A 21,795-nucleotide genomic window follows, 5' to 3' on the forward strand; every position below is an offset into this window, starting at 1 on the left:
ACCCGGCTTCGTACAGCTATACTAATGGAAAAAAATTAAGCCACATCTCCCATTTACAGTAATAGTAAATAAAAAAAAATTCAGTGAAAATTTATTACAATGCTGTATAATGTACCGGAGAGAAAATGAATAGCACCGATGGTTTCCCGGCTCGTGCACGCAACGTACAACTGATGTACCCGTACTTCACTACGGCAGTCTACAGGCAGATCACTCTTGCGCCGCTCATTATACATGCCCCTCCTTGTGGGTACGCCACTGCCGCGCGATGTCCGTTGCCATGGAGACGCAGAAGGCATGAACAATGCAAAATCCTGTTCTCATGCAGACAAAGTACCTACTGTTGCCTGGTTTTAACCACCCACGGGATCTACTTTTCGGATAATGTCATCCTGCATAACATAAGGAACATTACTGTGAAGTTTCAAGTCTGTAAAATATATATACGTGAAAAAAAGGGCAATAAAAAAACAAATTAGAACACAGAGAGAGGAAAAAAAACAATAGTTTAGGTTTGTAATTTAAAGTGATAAAAAGTATTTAAATACTAATTGAACTCTTATGAGGGTACTGATTGCTTCGTTGTTAATATTACACGGGTGTTTTTACTTGTATGAGAAAATTAAGAATGATAATGCATCTAGTGCGTGGCAACGATGTTAATAGGCAATAGCGCCTGCGGCATTGTCAACACACACTTCGTACGTGTACTGCATGTTTTATCTAACCCCCTCCAACTCATTTGATTCTAAATTGTACTTTTAGTAAGGATCCCTAATGTTATTGATAATATAATATAGCCTATAGTCTTCCTTGATAAATGTAGTATCCAACACTGAAAGAATTTTTCAAATCGGACCAGTAGTTTCTGAGATTAGCGCGTTCAAACAAACAAACATTTCAGCTTTATAATATTAGTATAGATAAGCAGGCAGCAATGTCATAACTCAAGAATTTCATTTCATCATTTGATCACTCACTTGTTCACTGAATTACATCCTAGCATTTAGAAATTGCAGTTCAAACAATATAATGTCTCTTCTTAGTTTTGTATTTTTTTTAATATTTGTTTGTGTGGTGATTAGTAATTACAATTGTTCTTCTTTTAACTCACACACAACATTTATATACACATACACACAAATGTCACTCATATAGTTCATATGTACATAAATTTAAAGGCACTTGCAAAGGTATAGCGTTAGAACCTGCGCTGAACCAAATGTCATTTGCATCATAGTTAAAAAAATTTAAATTGCACGAAGATTATGCAAAAGTGTTACTAACATTGGAACTGGAATAGAAAATTACCACTGGGCATAAAGAAAAAAAAATACTTAGCAAATGATAAATACTGCTCACCTACATATTCCGAATCAAATCTATTTATAAATGTAAAAATGATAATATAACACTGAATCAAGATTTCGAAAATATAAATTGGCAAAAATTAAATCATCTTTCATATTGGCAAATCTCCCACCCACAGAAGGTGCAGCAGAACAACATTGTTACAGGGCATACTATCTCTTCAAACTTGTTAATTTCAGTATCTAATAACGTAATAACCTATCACTGTTCCAGTATTCATTCTCGATTTTTTCCACATGCCGGCAACATTCTTTCCATTGCTCTTTAGAGTAGCTACTAAACAGCTGTTCACATAATTTCTTCTTGTCTTCGAGTGAGGATGATATTTCTTCGCACACTTGTCCTTTAATATATCCCCACACTAACTCAATCGGATTGAGGTCAGGATGATAGGGTGGAAGCCTGATTACTTCGTGGGAGTTCATTTTAATGATTTCGTCAATTTTGTAAGTTTTGGAAGTGGGCACTTGTTTCGCAATTAATAGTAGGTTGGCTTTTGTTAGGTCAGAGACGAAAGTTACGTTTATTTTTAGCCACTCTTGAATCACTTGTTTGGTGTTAGCGGAAGTCGGCTTCTTATTTGTCTGTACATTGTGATAACTTGCATTGTCGAGAACAATGACGGAGTTTTCAGGAAAATTTGAAAGCAGTTTATGTGTAACCCATTTCGAAAAGTTTTCGAAATTCATTTCGTCATGATAATCTCCCGTTGTTTGTTTCGACCGGAATATCAACAATGCATTCTGTACAAATCCCTCCTCTCCTCCTGCATTCACAATTACTAAACGCTGGCCTTTCCCGATTGGCTCTGTAACACCCAGCTTATTGTCTGATTGCCAACAAGAACTAACGCTGTGGGTAGCATGGATGTACGTTTCATCTACATAAACGATTGAACGACCATCGTTTCGAAACTTGCGCATTTCTTGTAGGAAACGCCCCCTCCATGCTGCTATATCAGGCTTCTTAATCAAAATCCTTCTCCTTGACTGACACTTCGTCCAACGGAATCCAAGTCTCTTTAACAGTTTTCTCAAAAATTCTTTACTGCAGTCCAAAACACCATCATCTCGCAAAGCAGTCTTTAATTTATTTACTGACAGTGCAGTTCATGCACTTTTCTCCTCATAGCACCACATGTAAAATCGTCGACTTCTAACTTTTTTTTTTTTTTTCCAAGTAGGTGTTAAAAAGTTAAGACCATTTTTACTTTTTACTTTCCTCTCAGCCAAAATCCTGTTTACAGTTGATTCAGACACACCCGTCGCAGCACTTGTCGCTTCAGTAACATTGTATTTTAAACCATACAGCAACTTCTTTTCTTTCAGATGTGTCGCAACGTTGCATACAATTTCACGCGCCTGTCCTCGGAAGGGTCGTCCTGGAATAAGGTTCGACTTAATTCCCAAGATTGATGGGATAGGCTTGCTTGTTGTACCGTGTAACCCAGGTCCCGGCATGACGCGCTGACTCAATCCTCACGCAGCCGAGTGAAGCACGTAACTGATCCCCTCCACTTCCCCTGGCGGCTATCACGTGATGGTAGTGTGCGTCATGCCACAAATTGGGGTCTGCGCAGGTTCACAAGAATCTTGCCGGGCTAGAGAAACAAATTACTGACATTGAAAGAACGTGGTGGTGGTGGACTTGTAGCAGTGAACAAATCCAACTTTTCATCTGTTCAATCTTTACATAATTTCAATTATCCTGGAATTGAAGTTCTTTGGCTAAAAATTTATTTAACCCCAACAAATTTTTTTATTCTAGGCAATATTTACTTTCCCCCTCAAACATCCCCTATCACTTACCTTTCTTATCTTGAGTTCTTAGAAGATAAACTCACCGTCTATCAAGACGATATTTTGATTTTGGGTGACTTTAATGTACATACCTGGAGTTGACAGACCAACAAACAAGTTACCCAGATTTTACACACGTATATAAAAAACAAGGCACAATACCTGATTAACTTTATTTCTAGTCTTGCTTTAGCACAATACAATAAAACTCAATCATCCAAAAATCTTTTAGATCTTTGTTTCAGCAATGTTTTTCAGTGTTTAATAACTAAGGCCGATGAAGCTCTTGTTAAGGAAGACCTATATCACCCAGGCTTAAATATCAAATTAACATTTGATAGTCTCTCTAATGTGACCAATTCTTCTGTAAATTTTAAATCTTTCAAAAATGGTGATTATGCTGCTCTTTATAATTATTGTATTAGATGTCATGATTGGTCTAATTTCTTTAAATCATCTGATGTTAATAATCTTGTTGATGAACTTAATTCTTGTATATGCACAAATATCAATGCCTTCATACCTACTTTTACAAGAAAGGTTTCCTCCTACTCAACCTGGTTTTCAAAAGATCTAATTCAAGCTCTGAAGTCCTAGAAGCATTTTCACAAACTTTATAAAAGAAACAGTAATTCATTGTATTTCTCTAAATTCTCATTTTTTCGTAAACAGGCCAAGCACTCAATCAAACGTGAAGAAATTCTGGCATTTTGTAAAAATAATGAAACATGGATATTATGATCATCTATCTCTTGAAGTTAACGGTAGTGTTTCCAATGATCCTAAAATACTTTCTAATATGCTTGCGGAATATTTTTCTAGTGTTTATGTGCCACCTACTCACACAAACAATGTTTCCTGTTCATCTTTATCACATTACACAATTTCCGTTCCTATAATATCTGAAAGCTAGTACTTTGGGGCATCAAGACTTTAAAAACATCAATGTCAATGGGTCCGGACGGGATACCAAATTTCATATTGAAAAGGCTGTTCTCATCTTTTAGTTCCTCTTTTAACTCACTTATTAACATGAGTTTAAAAACTCAAGTATTTCCTGATGAATGGAAAATTGCCAAAGTTATCCCGATTCACAAAAGTGGTTCTAAATTAAAGGTCTCAAACTATCGACCTATATCTCTATTAAATGGTTTTTCTAAAATCTTTGAAAAAATTATATTCAAAATTATCAACGTTCCCTTAAAAAATAGACTTTCTGTAAATCAACATGGCTTTAGAATTGGAATGTCTACTGCTACAAACTTAATTACCTTCCTCAATCCTATCTACTATGAAGTCACTAACAGGGGTCAGGTTGATGCCTGTTACTTTGATCTAGCCAAAGCTTTCGATTCTGTTAGTCATCCACTTCTACTTGTTAAACTATCCAATTTTGGTTTATCTGACAACTTTGTTAGTTGGTTTTCGAGTTACCTCAGTAACAGAAATTTCTTTGTCTCTATTAACAACAGTAATTCAACTCTTCACAATCTGTTCTGGTGTTCCTCAGGGCGGTACTTTATCTCCTTTACTTTTGAATCTATATATCGATTATATCACACATGTCTTGTCCCACTCTACTGGTGTTCTGTTTGCAGATGATCTTAAAAACTGTAGAAAAATTATCTCAGTCAAGGATTGCATTTTATTGCAATTCGACGTCAAGGCAGTTAATTGTTGCAAATAAAATCTTGTCCGTCTTAATCATGATAAAACAAAAATAATTTCCTTTACTAGGAAATATTTTCCTATAAACTATGAGTTCAAATTAGAGAATTTCATTCCAAAAATGACTGCTTTTAAAAGATTTTAATTCAGATTCCTTTATTTCTCTTTTCTTAGCACTTATTAGGTCAAAAATAGAATATTGTTCAGTAATATGAAACAACATTAATTCATCTGATATTGATAAAATTGAAAATATTCAAAACAAATGTATTAAACTTATTACTCAAAAATCATTTCCCCCTCCTAAATTAACATCACTTTTTGATTGGCATGCCCTCCTTGACCATCTTTTTATTTCCAATTGTTATTCATCTAAATTCTAAAATCAATTGTAAATACATCTTAGATAATACTGGTTTAAGAGTTCCCCAGTATCATAGTCGACTTACGTCTACTTTCTGTACAATCAAGAGAGAAAATGATATTATTATTAGATTAATAAGCAATTATAATCGATTAGACCCAATAGTAACAAGCTTAACCAATTAGTAAATTATTTTAGTGGCACTTGCAGTCAATTCAATTAACTGTGTATTCTAAATTCACTAATTTTCTGTATGTTTGAATTTATTAATTCTTTTTGTATATTAATTTTTGTTTTGTTTTGTGTTCTTTGTCTGTTATGTCTCTTGTGTATTGTGTTTGTTTTTTGGACTATGCACACTCCTGTAATCTCTTCTCAGAGTATTGGTGTGCATGTCACAATTTATAAATAAATAAATAAATAATGCCTCATGCTTAAACCCTTTACATACACACACAACTCAAATATACTAAGGCCAGTTTATTATAACTTTTCAAATTCCATCATATATGTTTTACACTCTGTGCTTTGAACTGGCATCCTAATTTATAAGTCGTATTCATGTCAAAAATAATGGCAAGAAAAATCAATAACTTACAATGATAGGGTGAAGCAGAGCCTTTAGATTTCAAAAGTAGATGTTTAAGAACTTGTATGTATGTATTTCTGTGTGAAATTTTTTGGAATTATGATGCTGCTTGTGTTTTTTTGTATCTTCGTACAGACTTTATTAGAGTATCTTAGTTGAAGTAAAATATCTTTGTTTCTTTCTGTTATAGGTCTTTCTGGATCTTCACAGCTTCAGAAATACAACACAGAATCAGGAGATGATGATGTTTTTATGGTATGTAAATGTTTTTAGACTTACCTTTCTTTTAAAATTATATTTTCAATTTCAGTGTGAAACTGTGATACTATGCTGTAGGATAGCACTCAAATTATGTAGTGTTAAAATTAAGTCAGTTTGTGATTTGGTAAGTTTTCAATTTGAATGCAATAACTTGTTTCTCCCACGTGAGAATATGCACACAGACACAAAAAATTTAGATCTTTCTAAACTTTAGACCCTTTAATAGTAAAAATAAGTAAATAACAATTTAATTCAATATAATGAAACTATAGGCTGCTAGGCTATTAATTTAAATAAAGAAAATATTTTTGAGAAAACAAGACCTCGCAGGTTACCTATGTAAAGACAGACAAAAAAAATGTTGTTGGCTGATGCGAACGTTTTGCTGGCGAACCAGCTTCCTTGAATAGCAAGACAAAGGTGACTTTCAGTGAACCTAGCTGCCAGCAGGCAAAGTGTTGGCCTCTGTGGCCGTGATTGCTAATGCATCGCGATCATATGGCGAGGGGCATGGGGTCTATCCCAGCTCCCAGGCATGACTCTTATTCATGAGCATCGAGTTGGCTACACAATTGTTTCAGAGCCCACTATGATCTTGTAGGTCCAATCGCCATCCGCATCTGTGTTTAACCATGTGAGTAAAACCCTTTTGGTTTAATTGTAATTTATGAATTGGCACCCATTTAAAAAAAAAAAATTGTTTAGTGATTACAAAACCAATTTTTGTCTTAACCAAAGGGGTAGAATTTTATAAAGAAATGTTATAAAAAAATAATCTACCCATAGACAGTTTCACTCTTAGATTGCAGACACAGTTTATGGCGCTTGCTGTTGCCAGATCTCTAACATGTTATGAAGAAGTTCAGGGGGATTGTACTTCTTTGGATTCTGAGTGTAGGAAATGCATTTTAAGATTCCATTTTATTAATTTATAAATTTTTAGGCCTGTATCTACTATCACAGTCATGAATCTGTAATAAAGTGCCTCTTTTTAACTCAGAACAAGAAACAATTCACACACATTCATTGATATGAATCCATATGAAAATTGTAATGTTCATTTCATGTGATAAATAAATAATCGAACAATATCCAATACTTACAAATTAAAATACTTTCAAATTAAAATACTTATTATATTTGGCAACAACGCACACAGAAACAAGGACAGCTGTTACAGCAGTCGACGTGTGTTAGAAAGAGAGAAAAAGCACCCATTTACTTCCACACTGAAATCTAGAAGTATGCTATATAGCTGGTGTTAATCCAGTATACCTGTATAGGCTACCTCTATTCAAAATTTCATCCAAATCAGTTTAGTAGTAAAGTTGAAACATCCAATTTTTCACTTTTATAGTATTTCTAAGATAAGAACAAGGCTCTGAATGAAACCTATTATTTCTCTGTAGTTTAATTTATGTTTTTTTTTCTTCTTCACTCAGTCCAGTAAACATTGAGTTACAGTTGTATTTAAGTTATACTTCTTAAGGCACGTTAAGGGTGAAATTTTAATAAGCAATGAAAATGAATATTCGCACACACCATGGATGAAAGTTAAACATGATGAAGTCTAATGAACATATGCATTTGTGCTATACCCACGTGCCAAAGTTGTCTAGATAGCCGATTACGTGTTGCATTAACCTGTATAAAGTCACTTTTAGGAACATATGGGGACGTATCAAGTGTATACCTAAGTATGTCAAATAAATATTCATGATAATGAAACTATCCTGGATTACATTTTATGAATTTTGTTGTAGAAATAAATAATAGCAACTTTTAAAATAAGCTATAATCCTAGGATTAAAACTTTGGTAACCAAATATTTTCCACAATTTTTTACTCCGTCTCTAGCGCGCTTATGCATGGTGTCATATTTCAAAATTATAGTTCTGAATCCTGCCACTGTACAATACTTTTTTTTTTACTTTTTATACAATTTATTATTGCATTTAAAACACTAAAATATAAGAAAATTATTCTGTTACAATTAAAATAATTTTTTATACATAGCTCAGTCAAGGTTGTAGCGAGTCACAATCATGCCCGGCTAAGATGATGACTTCCTTGCACATACAGGAAACCTTGCAGATTCTCTCTTCGATTGTTGCAGGTAGTTGGGTGTAAAGTTCTGTTGAAATGAATATCAGAAATTTATTATTCTCATGTAAATTTACATGTCCTTTGCACGAAGTGCCCGAAAGAAATAGAAAAAAATACATAAACTCACTTTTGCAGATCACTACTCACAGTCCTGTGCCTTCACAAAACAATGTCCTTAGTGACTTCATTGACTAGATACAAAATAACACTGTAATTAAGGTCTTAGTGGACTTATGTACCACCCGGGGCCCGTGCCGCACATCTGGGGCCTAAATTTCTGATTAAAATAGTGCGAAAGATGCATAAAAACTAAGATTGTATTAATCAGTTGCGACACGGCCCCGGCATCCAGAGATGTGAAATCATCCATTTTTATTCTCATAAAATTATTCAGTGCACCGCCGCCCCCGCACATTCTTTCGGCACAGTACTTGAATGACTAACGAGACAAAACACAATAAAAGTAACACAACGAAAAAGTAAAAACTGGGGACTCCCTGGAAAAGCTGCCTTCCTATTGAATACAAAGATTGTTCTTACACTATTATGTATGTGATTCCCCGTTCAGAGAGCTTTGCCATGAACCTGGTGAATGTTTGTCTGTTTAAACATTCGCCAGGTTCATATATATATATATATATATATATATATATATATATGTGTGTGTGTGTGTGTGTGTGTGTGTGTGTGTGTGTGTGTGTGTGTGTGTGTGTAGAGAGAGAGAGAGAGAGAGAGAGAGAGAGAGAGAGAGAGAGAGATAGAGAGAGAGAGAGAGAGAGAGAGAGAGAGAGAGAGAGAGAGAGAGAGAGAGAGAGAGAGAGAGAGAGAAATCACCAATGAACTATGAAATATAAATGTGAAATTAATAGCTATTAAATAATATTTAAATTGAGAAGATTTCTAAATGTGTGGTAGTCACTGTAAAGAAATCTTATTGTCTAATTCTATCTCAGCTTTAATGAGAGACTGTAATGTAATTACCTTATGTTCCAAATAAGGTTAGTAGCAATAGTGAAACTTATTTTATCCAAGATGCTTTTATTTAAGACCGTCTTCACAGTCAGAAAATGCCCAGTAAAATAATAATTCTCTTATAAACTAATTGCAAGTTAAGGCTCAAGAATATTTTCATTTATGTTTGTGTTAGTGGCAACTAATCAGAAAATAGGTAATGTGTTATGTATCAGGGTACCAAGATTATTACAGTATCAGATAGATATTGAGGGTTTCAACCATCAATGCTTTAAGAAAACATAAATACAATATTGAAATGTGCATTTACTTTATGCCACTAATTTTTTTAACAATGATAATATCATAAATGAAGCCTGGCTTAAAATAACAATTCTTTGATAAGCTGCTTGAGATTACAGAGACCATTTTCCTTTCAGTTTAAAATAATTTTACTATTTAAGTAGTCAACACAGTTTAGTGCTGATAAAAATGTATCTTTGTTTCTCAGACATTGAACTTGCCAGTGGAACGTGATGACTCCCGGTCATCGTCGGACTCGTCAACTCGGGGCGGTCCGAGTCGACACACCACTCCCCCCACAGAGGCACAGCATCTTCATCGCATCCATTATGTGGCACGGTGCGACCCAAGCCCGCCAGAGAAGAAAGAACAAGAAAACTACACATATGTACAGCTGACGGCAGTGAACGAGTACACTTACCCAGTCGTAGAGGAGCGTGACTCTGCCGGCAGCCTCAAGAAACGCACCGTAGACCCACCGCTGCAGCCTCCGCTGCCCACCAAGCCATACCGCAAGAAGGAGCGAGTCCGCATCACTTGTCGACACTGCCAGGAGCTCTACACGGAGGAAGAGAATGTCCGTGGCAGTTGCGAATACGCGCCAGACTGCGTTCGCACCGGCATCAACGGAGTGACTTGCATCACCTGCGCTGAGTGCATGCTGTATCACTGCATGGCGGATGCCGAGGGCGACTTTGCCCAGCATCCGTGCGAGTGTACCGGCGCGGACGAGAACTGTGGTAGGCGGTGGCTAGGTCTGGCCCTTCTGTCATTGCTGGTGCCCTGCTTGTGGTGCTATCCCCCTCTCCGTGCTTGTCATTGGTGTGGCGTTGCCTGCGGTGTTTGTGGCAGCCGCCACAGGCCTGCTTCCTAGCCCCCTGCCCCCTCGTGCCGCCGATCGTATTGTCTCTATCCCCCACCAACCCGTTCATCGTGTGATGTTGCCTTACGTTATAAACAGCAACTGTTGATGACGAGATTACAATAATGTCCCTTTTTGAACGTTCGCAACAAAACGACACCATACAGTATGATTTCCACGCAGTGTTTCATCGTCATTTTGTATCATATCGAGGACCATAGAATTTAGGAAATGGCTGTACGTGAAGAATAGCATGTCTGTGCCGGCAAAAAGTGATTGTATTTTTCCAAGGGCTCAGGGGAGAATACAAAGCGTTTTTTGATATAGGCACAGAAAGAGGGAGAAGGTATGTTACCAGGAATGGCCCAGCTCAGGGTGTTCTTGAATCTTAACACCAAGAAAAGCTGTCATCTGTTGATTGTGCCAGTCACCAGGGTTTGCTATGGACACTTAATGAGGTTGAGTGCTGAAAAACCTGTTGCTAACTGATTTTACACAAGTCATTTATTTCCGTATGGAGTGCTCTCAACGAAAAGTGTATTAAATAATAATGCTTTTATTTTTTATTACATATATAGATATTACCATTGCTCTTTGTGTTTAATATTGTAATGATTTTTTTGTAGTTCTCTTGATATTACTGCTATGTTGCACAGTGTGTGAAAATTTGCCATGTAAAAATATTTATCTCTTTATTGTAAGCACATAACAGAACTTTCAAAAATCTTATTTCTCAGTCATTTTTATATTCTGAAGATTTTTACTCTACTTTTGCCACCTCTTGAGAATAAGAATTATTGTTCCAAAAGTCATTGATAAATTGTATTGTCTGTTGAACGTGGGTATTGCCAAACTATTAATGTATGCAGATAATCTTGATTGTGCATCCACAAAAATTATTAAAATTGTGGAAACAATAACTTAATCTTCAGTCGTCGTGAGAAGAAAGAAATAGTATCCACAGAGACAGCTGTGCTAGATTGTCATCGTTAATGTAATATGGCTGTGTTCAAAGTGAATTGCCCCAAAGTTATGATGTGGTAAATTAGTAACTTATTTATTTAATCATTCGATAAGAAAAGAGTGTACTACATGATTATCATATCATTATTCCTAAAATAGTTATTGCTGGTGAAGATAGGGGGATTTTTTTTGTAAACCTATAAGAAAAATCCTTCTATTCAAACATGAGTAATAAAAATTTGTCAGAAACATTGTTTCCAGTTTTTTTCATCCTTTATTCCTTGTATCACGCATCCCCATGAAAGAGTGACTGCCTGTACACACATTGAATAAAATAATTATTACTCATTCAATTACTATGATTTCAAACACTATCATGCAAAAATACTCCCTTTCCCCGTGAGTTCTAGCGAAGCCTTCATTCTCTTGTGATTGTGTGAGCATCCCGTATCCCACATAATATGTGTATAACATAATACTGAAATACTACTAACATTATACTGAATTATTTATTCGATATATTATATCGAATAAATAATTCAGTATTCAGTGGAAAGCCTCGTAACCATGTGACCTCTTAGCCTTTTAGCCACATAGCCTTGTATCCTAATTGACAAATGCCATGATAGCCAGATGGAGCTGTATACCACCATATGCTGTGATTGTATCTTGTCGATCTTATCCGACAGACGGGATCGTATCATTCTAATAAAATTGTATCTCTAATGAGATTGTATCCCTAGTGATGAGACTGTATCCTTTGGATAAAATTGTATCCCTCTGATGAGATCATGCTCCTCTTGATGAGATTGTATCCCTTTGATGAGATCATTGTCTCTGATCAGAATGTATCCCTTTTATAAGATCATATCACTCTGATGAAATCTTATCGCTCTTATGAGATCACACCTCTACTGATGAGATCGGATCCCTACAGAGTAGATTTTATCCCTTTGACGAGATCATATTTCTCTAATTATAATGTATTCCTTTACTGAGATCACATCTCTCTGATGAGAGTGTATCACTCTAATGAGCATGTATACCTCTGATGAGATCGTATTCTTCTGATGAGATTGCATCCTTACTGATGAGATCGTATTCCTACTGATTAGATCCTATCCCTCTGATTAGATCGTAACTTTCTGATTAGTCATTAGTTAACTTTAATGTATTTGTATGTACCCCGCATTACGTGTGACTTCTCTGATCCAACATCCGGTAATGTCCGCCATGTCTCAGTGCTTCATGTTAGTCATTAATAAACTTTTACAGTACACCTATCACTCACTCAGCACATCTCAGATTGCGCGAATTCAGTTAGCGCGATGTGAATTTTACTGCCCCAGTCTTGAATAGCACGTCTGTAAATTTCAGTTAGCACGAAATCTCGGCAGGCAAAAAAAAACGAGCATGACGCCGCGAAGTCTGTTTCAACTTCTGTAAACAATAGATGTGCCGTGGGATACAGTTAGCCAAACAAAGGGGGAAGAAATGCACGCGCAGGTCTGTATGCTATCGGCTGTTGTACAAACATCAGCTATGGCAAGTTAAATTGCAGCTATGGAGTGTAAAGGACCAAATGTTTTTACGTCCGCACGTATGCCGCCGTGCCGTACCGTTGTTGCCTGGCCACAAACCGGGCCATGAACTCAGTCCAGCCAATGGCAGGGAATTTACTCAGACAAAAGCAATCTCTGCCCATTCAGATGCCGGTAACTGTACGTGCTTGAACACCATAATGCACCATGTTCAAGTATTTGAGACAAAACTAGAAGTATTACGGCGCGCAGATTGTCACGGAGGCCACGCTTATTTTGGTCGCACTTTAATTTTAATTTTAAGCAAGTCAACTGTGCATGTACGAAAAAGGACTCTTACCAAAAGTTTATATAAGTCTGATGCTGTTGGTTATACTAGCGGGAATATATTAGACATTAGATATCGGAACAGAACTGAACAGATGATTCACGTGGAAAAGGTTGTTAAATGAATATTGCAATGATAAAATAATCATTGGCCTGACAGGATTGGTGTGAACCAGGTGGTGATACGCGAATAAAAACTTAAATTTTTGAAAAATTAAAATGTAATCCGGACAGTAATATCGGTTTCACTGTCAGTAAAGTATGATTTGGAAAGATACACTGCGTGAATTGAAGGTCACACCCAGGCGGGCAAGTCAACCTCCCGACTGACGATAACTGTTACGCTGTGTCGTATGTCTCATACAATGTGCGATGGGAGGCATATAAAGATAAATGGTGTGACATATTTATAGTCGAGTGTTATTCAATGCATTTCTATTAACTTATATAAAGCATATTTTCCTACACAATTTTGGAACACATTTGAAGCAGTTGCTCCGTTTTCCGGCACTATACAGCATTCCTCCCCCTCCTTTCCCCTTCCCTCTTCTCCTTTCCCCTCCCTCTGCAACTTCCCCTTCCCCCCTCTGCCACTCTTCCGCGCCGCCTCACCAGCGCTCTCTGTCGAGTGTTTTCCCGGCCTATATATACTCCGGCCCCTAGCGTATTCCTTGCAGTCGCTCGGTCTCTGGACTCGAAGGCTGTCACTGCGGCGGTGGCTCTGCATTCCGGTATGTACTCGGCTGTGAAACTTAACGTCTGTATTTAAGTATTTAAGTATTATTCTTGCTTGCGCGTTGTGGCCGCGCCTTCATTTTTTATTGTTGCTATGTTAAATGTAATTGCCACCAATGTTGGACCCTTCAGGTCTTGATTTGAATTTCTTTTGCTCACGCAGAGTACTGCCTGTAGCACGTAGTAATATTTCTGTGGTTTTATATGGGCATGCCATGATGGCATTGGACACTTCTTGTCAAGCCGCATTATAAGTTCTTTTTTGATTCTGCCTTCAGTTTTTTTCGCCTAGCGGCCCATTTTACTTGTTCTGCTACTGCACAGCGCTTCGCCACCTTGTCCGCTTTACTCTTGCTTACTTTGTTTTATTTGTGTGAATGATTGTATGTATTTCGCATCCCGCGGGAGCACATTAGGATTTGCCCCAATGATAATTATAAACTGTAATTATTTATGTCATGGTGGTTCCATTTTCGCTCTAGAGGCATTTTATTATGAATAAAATTGTAATTTTCTAAATATTTATATTTGCTTTGCACCAGCTTCCCACTGTCGTTGGGTTTTAATGTAAACCCTGATGCCGTCCCCGGTACCTCTTACTATTCTGACATGATTTTTGCTTGGGTTCGAGATCTCAGGGAGGGTTCGGCCTTGTGGCTAGAGGTAGGGGTTAACGCAGTAGGGCCCCCCCGAGCTGTTATGGCCACTCGGGACGCCTGAAGAATAACACAAAGTTTATGGAAGATACTTGATGAATTTATTACGGCACAGCCCTATACAGGGTGCTGCCCGTTCTGGCCGTAACGGTTTTCCCGACGCGACTAGTCACACGCGCAGCTCACTTCCTCAGTGGCGGCTCACAATTTTAATGCGCGTGAGGGGCGGACTTGTACACGTGATGCGACAGTTACAAAAATACACTCTAACATGACGAACGATATCTTGACGAACAATACACTTCACTACTACCTAACACTTAATAAACTGGGCTAGTGGCACGTAGGCCCGTGTCTCCGGCGACTCTACGTGGTACCGTACCTAGATGTGTCCCAGGGACTGATTCGTTAGTACATTTGGCGGCACGATGCCGTGCAGCGGTGATACCTAAACTCTAACATGACAGATTACACTTTGACGGGCAAATATTTCACTACTACACAACACTTAATAAACTGGGCTAGTGGCACGTAGGCCCGTGTCTCCGGCGACTCTACGTGATACCTAGATGTGTCCCAGGGACTGATTCGTTATTACGTTCGGTGGCACGTGTCGCTTTCTGGCTGCCCCGTGCGGGCCAAAACTAAGTAGCCGGCAAGATAAGTTGGGGCGTGAAGCGCCGACGTAAAGTCTCGTAGCCTCCCCACAGTACTTACGTATTGTGTAGAACACTCATCTTGGAGCACTGATTTAATTAAGTTAAATACCTCATGGTAGATTGAGGCCGACCGCGGAACTGTACGTGAAAGTTTAAGAAGATATTACACTATTGAAAACTACATGTCGGTGAAAGCAAAGGTTGATGGTTCCGCGTTGCGCGCAGGCTGCTGGCCTGTCGGAGCTCCTCTAGGACACTGCCGGTGTCGCCGCGCGCGACCCCCCTCACCCGCCAGCCCTCCCGCGGAAACGTTTGAATTTCGGGGGAAACTGAACCGGCCAGGTTCGGGACAAATCGCATAGTGAAACATGATTTTGCAAGGACTGAAATATTAATTGATGAAAAATAATGTTTAATAAAAACCTGTGGAAAAATATACATAAATCAATTTGTTGTAGTGCGGCGGAGGGATGTGCCACACCCGGCCGGATCCTTCCGCCGGCGCAGCACTCGCATGGCGTTCGCCTCGTCGCACGAACTACACTTTGCTGCGCGCGCGAGCGCGTTCGGTGCACACGCTTTTGAGAGACGTTGATGAGGCATAGTGGTCTATGCGACATAGAGGAGCATTGGCGGTCGGCGTCAACCCCCCCTCCCCACAACTCAAGCTTTTTTCTTTGTCAGTTTTAGCAAAATCGGCTTCACATTAAATAAATTAGCCTTGCTATTTATGAAAACTAATGCTTCAGAATAAGCAATTTAGAATAACATGAGCATTTTTAGAAGAGAATTAGTCGTGCTAAGTGAGAGGTAGGTGTATTTGTATGTACAACGCCTTTCGTATGACTTCGCAGATTAAACTTTTGGTATCATCTGCCACGACTTAGTATTTTGACATCAGAAATCAGTACTCGTCGCAGTGTTTATTCGAACCATGCCAGCAGCGTGTCGTTGTGAACTATGCTCGCCCTTGTTTGAGGACACGGGAGATTCTCACCCCTCACGCAATTAACATTACTGCGAATGAATGGAATCCCAGTGCATAAGGAGGAGTTCACGACTCTCAAAGTGGACCAATCCAGGTCTATGACACCACCATGTTGTGCGGCTGCTTCTCACGCACACACTTAAAATGTTGGTGTATGTATAGGCCCCACTAGGGTAGCCAATTAGATATGTGGTGATACTAAATAGGCCCCACTTCTATGGAGATGAACATACATGTAACACGTTGGGCTGTGTTAAACTGTGTAGAAAAATTGATATTACTTATGTGGCTCTCCGATGGTAAGTGCTGATATTAAGTAGGCCACAGTTAGGTGTTAATTAAATAGGTACAAACATACATAGATATACACTAGGGTAAATGAAACTATAAACAACATAACACAACACTCTCAAATAAAATATGTAATTATTTATTGCAAATGAAAAATGGATTCAACGTTTACCCTTATTAATAATATTTGTTTAATTACTAATTATATTCAAAAACCTAACTGGTACTTGGCATCATATATCACAAATAAATTTCAATTACCAGGAGTTATGGTGCGCACATTTAAGTTTTAACAAAAGTCTTTATTCTGGTTCGTCGAAACTACACAGTTTTAATATATGTTTTTAGGGATCTTATTTAAATTTACCTCGGCTAGTAAGGTTTGCAATGTCGTCGGTAGAGCTCAGAGTCTCTCAATCTGTCGGACCTCTGAGTCGGTGAAATAGTGTGTAAAATCGTTAAATTTGTATCAGAATATTATTAAAATCGTAGACAATGTCAAGTTACTTCAAAAAATCAATGTTTATATTGGTTTCTGACGGCGATGTGACGGGAAACGGGAGTTACGTGGCGAGTGCATAAGTGGAGGAAACAAATTCTTGGCACTTTTATTTACTCACGTTTTACACTCCTATGTTATTTATCTTTTTAGATAAATCCTAATTTAGTATCTTGACTCCCTAAAGATACATAATTTTCATCCTCTATCCGGGATGCATACTGCTAAATAGCTAATTCGTAGGATTTATTATCGCCGACGTCATGAAGTTACAGCTCTCTTAGCTGGCCATTATAGAACTCTCTTTAGCTACTAACTTCTTAAATTAAGCCAGTAAAATTAACTTTCAAATGGCGGCCTGTGATTGGCCGAAAACCAAAATCAGTTACATAATTTCCTTAATAAAACGTGAAATCCGCACGCAACAATAGCGCGGATTACAAAATTTCACGTAAAATTTAAATAAAAAATTATTAAAATAATAATTTACATTACAAAATAACGGCGTTAATTTTCCCGTTTACCGTTTTAAAGTTCATTTAGTCCTTAGAGGGGTCCAACAATACCTATTTTTAAATAGTCCGGAAAAATCCATAGAGTCACTTTATCATAGATACACATAAAAATAAATTACCGTTTCTGAAAATAAATAACATTAGACATAGAGCAAACAAAATAAATAAATCAAAATAAATAATAATCTGTCAAAACAAATAACATGTTTCAGTACAATGTACAGGATGTATGGTCAGAATAAACACAGCTTCTTCACATCTGTGAGTTTAATTCAGTGAATTAAGGCCCAAATACCAACGCGCCACTGTCTCCGGCCACCTGGCGATGGCGACTCTTTGAAAATACTTGTGTCTTCACCTTAATCACCCAGGGAGTCTGTGGTACCAGAATCAATAGGCCTTGGTGCCGAGTGAACAACTGTGTTGTCCCTGGGAGATGCACGCTGCCTGGGGTAACTTTCACGTGGAAATTGCACGAAGCACGGGAAACGAATCAGGCCAAGAGTGCGTGAACAAAACTTACAGAATTAAATTGTGATTACAGCATTATAAAATCGTTATTACATGTCTTTCACACACTGTGACTATTACATTCAGGTGGAAGAATAGTCATACCCAACAGAGTGAAACATGCGTTGAAGTCGATAGTCGCGTAGCTATCGTAATTTGGATGGCGTGGCCGTTCGACACACAAGACCATACTACACACACGGGCGTGTTCGTTGTGCACACCCTGGTTAGGCTTTGATGAGGCATAACTGCCTGTGCGACCGGAGTCAGCACCGTTTTCTTCTACCTAAAACCATTAAAATCGTTTCGTCCTAAAAACACTAGGTATAATTTGTTAATCTATTTTTTTAATTATACTTTTAACACCAATTTTTTTTAACTTAAATCATTTCATAAATTGTAATTTTTGCTGGCTTGTGCCTATAACTTGGTAGGTAATGCATGGGTGAAAATGTAAAATAAGTTATTGTAATTAATAGAAAAGTTTAGAAGTGTGTTAATAAATGATTGCTTTTCGTTGTCGTAAAGCTGTTAATTAATTATTAAAATTTTAATTATAAATTCAGCCTGGGTTACGGAAAAACTTTATTATGGGTTCTGGCCGCATGCTAAAATGGTGATCGTTGTATTGAAAAAAAAAAATGAATGCCACATGTTTTTCTGAAGCGCTAGAAATAAACAATATAAGTAATGACAAATATTTGTAACTGTTGCAACAATGGTGTATAATAGTATAAATCATTATTTGCAACACGTAAGTTAAAATATTTTTATTTGTTGGTTCTTAACGTATTACTATTGTTCGTATTGCTGTTGCCGGCGCCGTGTTGGTCTTAAAATGTTTTTACTTGCTAGTGTGAATGCTTTGCTGGTGTTTAGGGCTGTTCTGTTCTATAAGGGTGCGGGAACGGAGATGATCTCCCGGAAATCTTCACTATCGCGTTTCTTGTCCCTCCACAACGCCTGGAAACGTAACAAACGGCAACCAATGAGATTGCATTTCAAGGTTACGAAAAATTAATATAATTTTAAAAATATTATGCTTCGAATTTATAGCCCGGACAGAAATTACTTATATAATAATAAACCTCAAAGTAATAATACAACACTAGGTCTTTCTGTACTTGAAACCATTTTTAACATATTTATGTAGAACATAGGTAAAGAAACATGGCTGCCACAGAGGATAAGTACTTGGTTTCTATTGGTCGCACGCAGCAACGTAAACGTGTCGTCGAGCGGGCTGATCCCCTTATTGGTTGTGTAGGTTCTTGGGCTAGCTCAGTTGGGGGTGGGTTTCGGGCCGCGTGGCAGTTAAGAGGATCTAGCCTGCTAATAATGAAACTACATAGGGTTTCGTGGCACTCACTCTTTTTATTGGCCACTATTTGCACTGGCACGGGGCTATCGCAGTTCCCGCCTACGACCGTTCTTAGGTGAGGCCTGACTACACGAGAATTTCCCCTTACACGGCCGCCTATGGGAAGTAGTAGGCGCCGGCGTCGCGGCGCTAACCGATGGCGTTTGTCCCAAACCGGCAGGGCTTTGATTTCCTGTCCTATAGCGAATTCAGGCAAGCACTACCTGCGGACACAGTTTCTGAAATGTCCCATTAAAATGGCGAGGTCTCGTCCATGACACAATGGTACTATTTTATCCTAGGCAATGCATGACTATACAAGCGAATAAAGATATATATATATATATACATACAAGAGGAAAGGAAAAAATTATGAAACACTAATAAAAAGAAAACTAAACTATTTACAATAAGGCGACCCCTTGGCAATAGTTTACATACTAATCTCCATAGTTTCGAACTGCCTGACACGACTCGAAGACTGTTGCTGATCTATTCCCCGCGTCACTGACGTTAAGCCCGGAGGCCTCTATGCTCACCCGTTTCACTCGTCTTGGCGAGAGCTCGCGGCCGACACGTCACTCCTCCGCGGTTCTCCAGACGCGACTGCCTCCTCTGCTCGCGCCGACCCCCTCCCCGCGCGCGTCTCGTGCAGCATCTGACGTCCTCGTGGACGGGAACCCGCGACTTGTTCACCCCGTGCATATTAAAATACATGTTATTTACCCTTCTAATTTAAATTATACATGATGGATGATATTATAGTTTTTACAATAAAAATTATGTCCTGCTGAAAGAAAAGAAAATATACATAAAAAAAACTACGTCGGAGGGACACTGATTTATTGAAGGTGGCACCACTGGCTCCCGCACACGCCCGCGCACAGAAGAAGGCGGTGACGCGCCATAACGGCCTGTAGGAGCTAGGGTGGCCTCTGGGTCGACGTCAAATGCCCCCCCCTCCCACAAGGCCATTATGCGCGTCAACGTCTCTTAATCGCATCTGCCGTTGCACTCGTTGATCGTAGAAACGAGAGGGTAGGAAGTGTCTTGGCCTCTGGTGTGTATCGTGTGCGGGTGTCTCGCGAAGGGTGGCAGTAAACTCATGACACTGAGTCGGGATCCTGTGTTAGTGTGGTGGCTTGCCTTTGGTAGGTTATTGCACTGAAATTCCCGTAAGTAGGTGGGTACCCGCCGTATCCTCCTAGGTCGGGAGTTTTCCCCAGATTCGCTTCTGGAAATTGAGGGGCTGAGCGAACAGTTGGGGTCTAATGTCCTGCCCTTTCCCCCCATCCTCGTGGTTGGGATGGCAGACCACCCCGAAGATCCTGGTTCACCTGTCAGGACCCCCATCAGTTCTTCCTCCATCCCCTCTGTGTCCCCCCGTTCTGTATCTGAGTCTGGTTCGGTGACGGTCATAATGAACGACGAGTCCGCCAGACTCGTATTGAGGGGCCAGAGAGGGGTGTCTGGGTCTTTCCCCTCCTCGTCCTCCCCGTCCGTGTCCGGTTCCGTGATGAACTGGATCACGTTTGTGTCGGCGGTCGTTTCGTCTGGTTCCCCAAATGTCCTGGCTGGTTCCATTACGCTCTCTTCTGCCCCTCCTGTCTCCGTTCCTTTCATGGCTGCCCCTGTGTCGGCTGCCGGTCGCGTCTCTGTCACGTCTCCTTGTTCTTTCTGTCCCGCCATGTCCTCGTCCCACCTTCCGTCCATGTCACGGCTGGCTTGGTTTGCGTCGGTGACTGGTGTAGAGGCAGACCCCTCTCCCCTGTCCGTGTCCCTTGGAGCTTGTCTCTCCCCCGCGGCTAGGCGCAGTTGGTCTCTGTGAATTTTTGCGGGCCTCCCGCTTGGTGTACGTATTAAGTACGATGTGGCCCCCGCCTGTCGCAGAACGGTCCTGGGGCCCGCCCATTTCGGGGCTAGACCTGCACAAAAGTTCTTTGCCCTTGACGACAGAGGATGCTGTCGGACGTACACTTGGTCCCCGGGGTTCAGAGTAGGGGGGGGTCTAGTGGACTGTGGTGTCGTCTGCTGTAGATAGGCCTCCTGTCTCCGCCTAGCCCTCTCCTGCATTCTGGTCAGCTCGGTATTGAGACATTCGCCCCATCCGGCTTCTGTGGCTGCCGCCTCTACCCGGCATTCTCCTGGCAGCGCCAGGTTCCGCCCCATGACCAGCTCTGCCGGCGAGTAGCCCGTGGCGGCACTCGTACGACGCCTCAGACAGTATAAGAGGTTCGGCAAATGGGTATCCCATTTTGAATGGTCCTCTCCCAACCGGAGACGGAGCTGAGCCTTTATCTCTTGGTTCCGTCTCTCGGTTGGGTTGGCCCTCGGGTGATACGTCGACGTCGTGTGGTGGCTCACCCCCCACCTTCTGCAGGCCTGTTTCCAGCGGGCTCCCGTGAACTGACATCCGTTGTCCGATAGGAGCACCGCTGGGTACCCGAAGCGAGGGGCTACCTCTCCGTCGATCAGCG

General features: G+C 39.7%; 2 protein-coding genes across 2 annotated transcripts in view; both read left to right on the forward strand.

Annotated features, from left to right (window-relative positions):
* Positions 1-11,486, forward strand: part of LOC134536606 (sprouty-related, EVH1 domain-containing protein 1) — a 64,551-nt gene extending 53,065 nt beyond the window's left edge. Inside the window, exons 4-5 of the mRNA XM_063376391.1 lie at positions 5,982-6,046; positions 9,621-11,486. Coding sequence (XP_063232461.1) covers positions 5,982-6,046; positions 9,621-10,286 — 731 coding nt within the window. The 3' untranslated portion in view covers positions 10,287-11,486. The remainder of the gene's footprint in view (positions 1-5,981; positions 6,047-9,620) is intronic.
* A 7,069-nt stretch (positions 11,487-18,555) lies between these two features.
* The window catches only part of LOC134536646 (PCI domain-containing protein 2), a 50,227-nt gene continuing 46,987 nt past the window's right edge, over positions 18,556-21,795 (forward strand). The window contains exon 1 of the mRNA XM_063376455.1: positions 18,556-18,712. Within this exon, the coding sequence (XP_063232525.1) occupies positions 18,677-18,712 (36 nt within the window). The 5' untranslated portion in view covers positions 18,556-18,676. The remainder of the gene's footprint in view (positions 18,713-21,795) is intronic.

Source organism: Bacillus rossius, chromosome 1 (genome assembly GCF_032445375.1).
Source record: "Bacillus rossius redtenbacheri isolate Brsri chromosome 1, Brsri_v3, whole genome shotgun sequence".
Lineage (NCBI taxonomy): Eukaryota > Metazoa > Arthropoda > Insecta > Phasmatodea > Bacillidae > Bacillus > Bacillus rossius.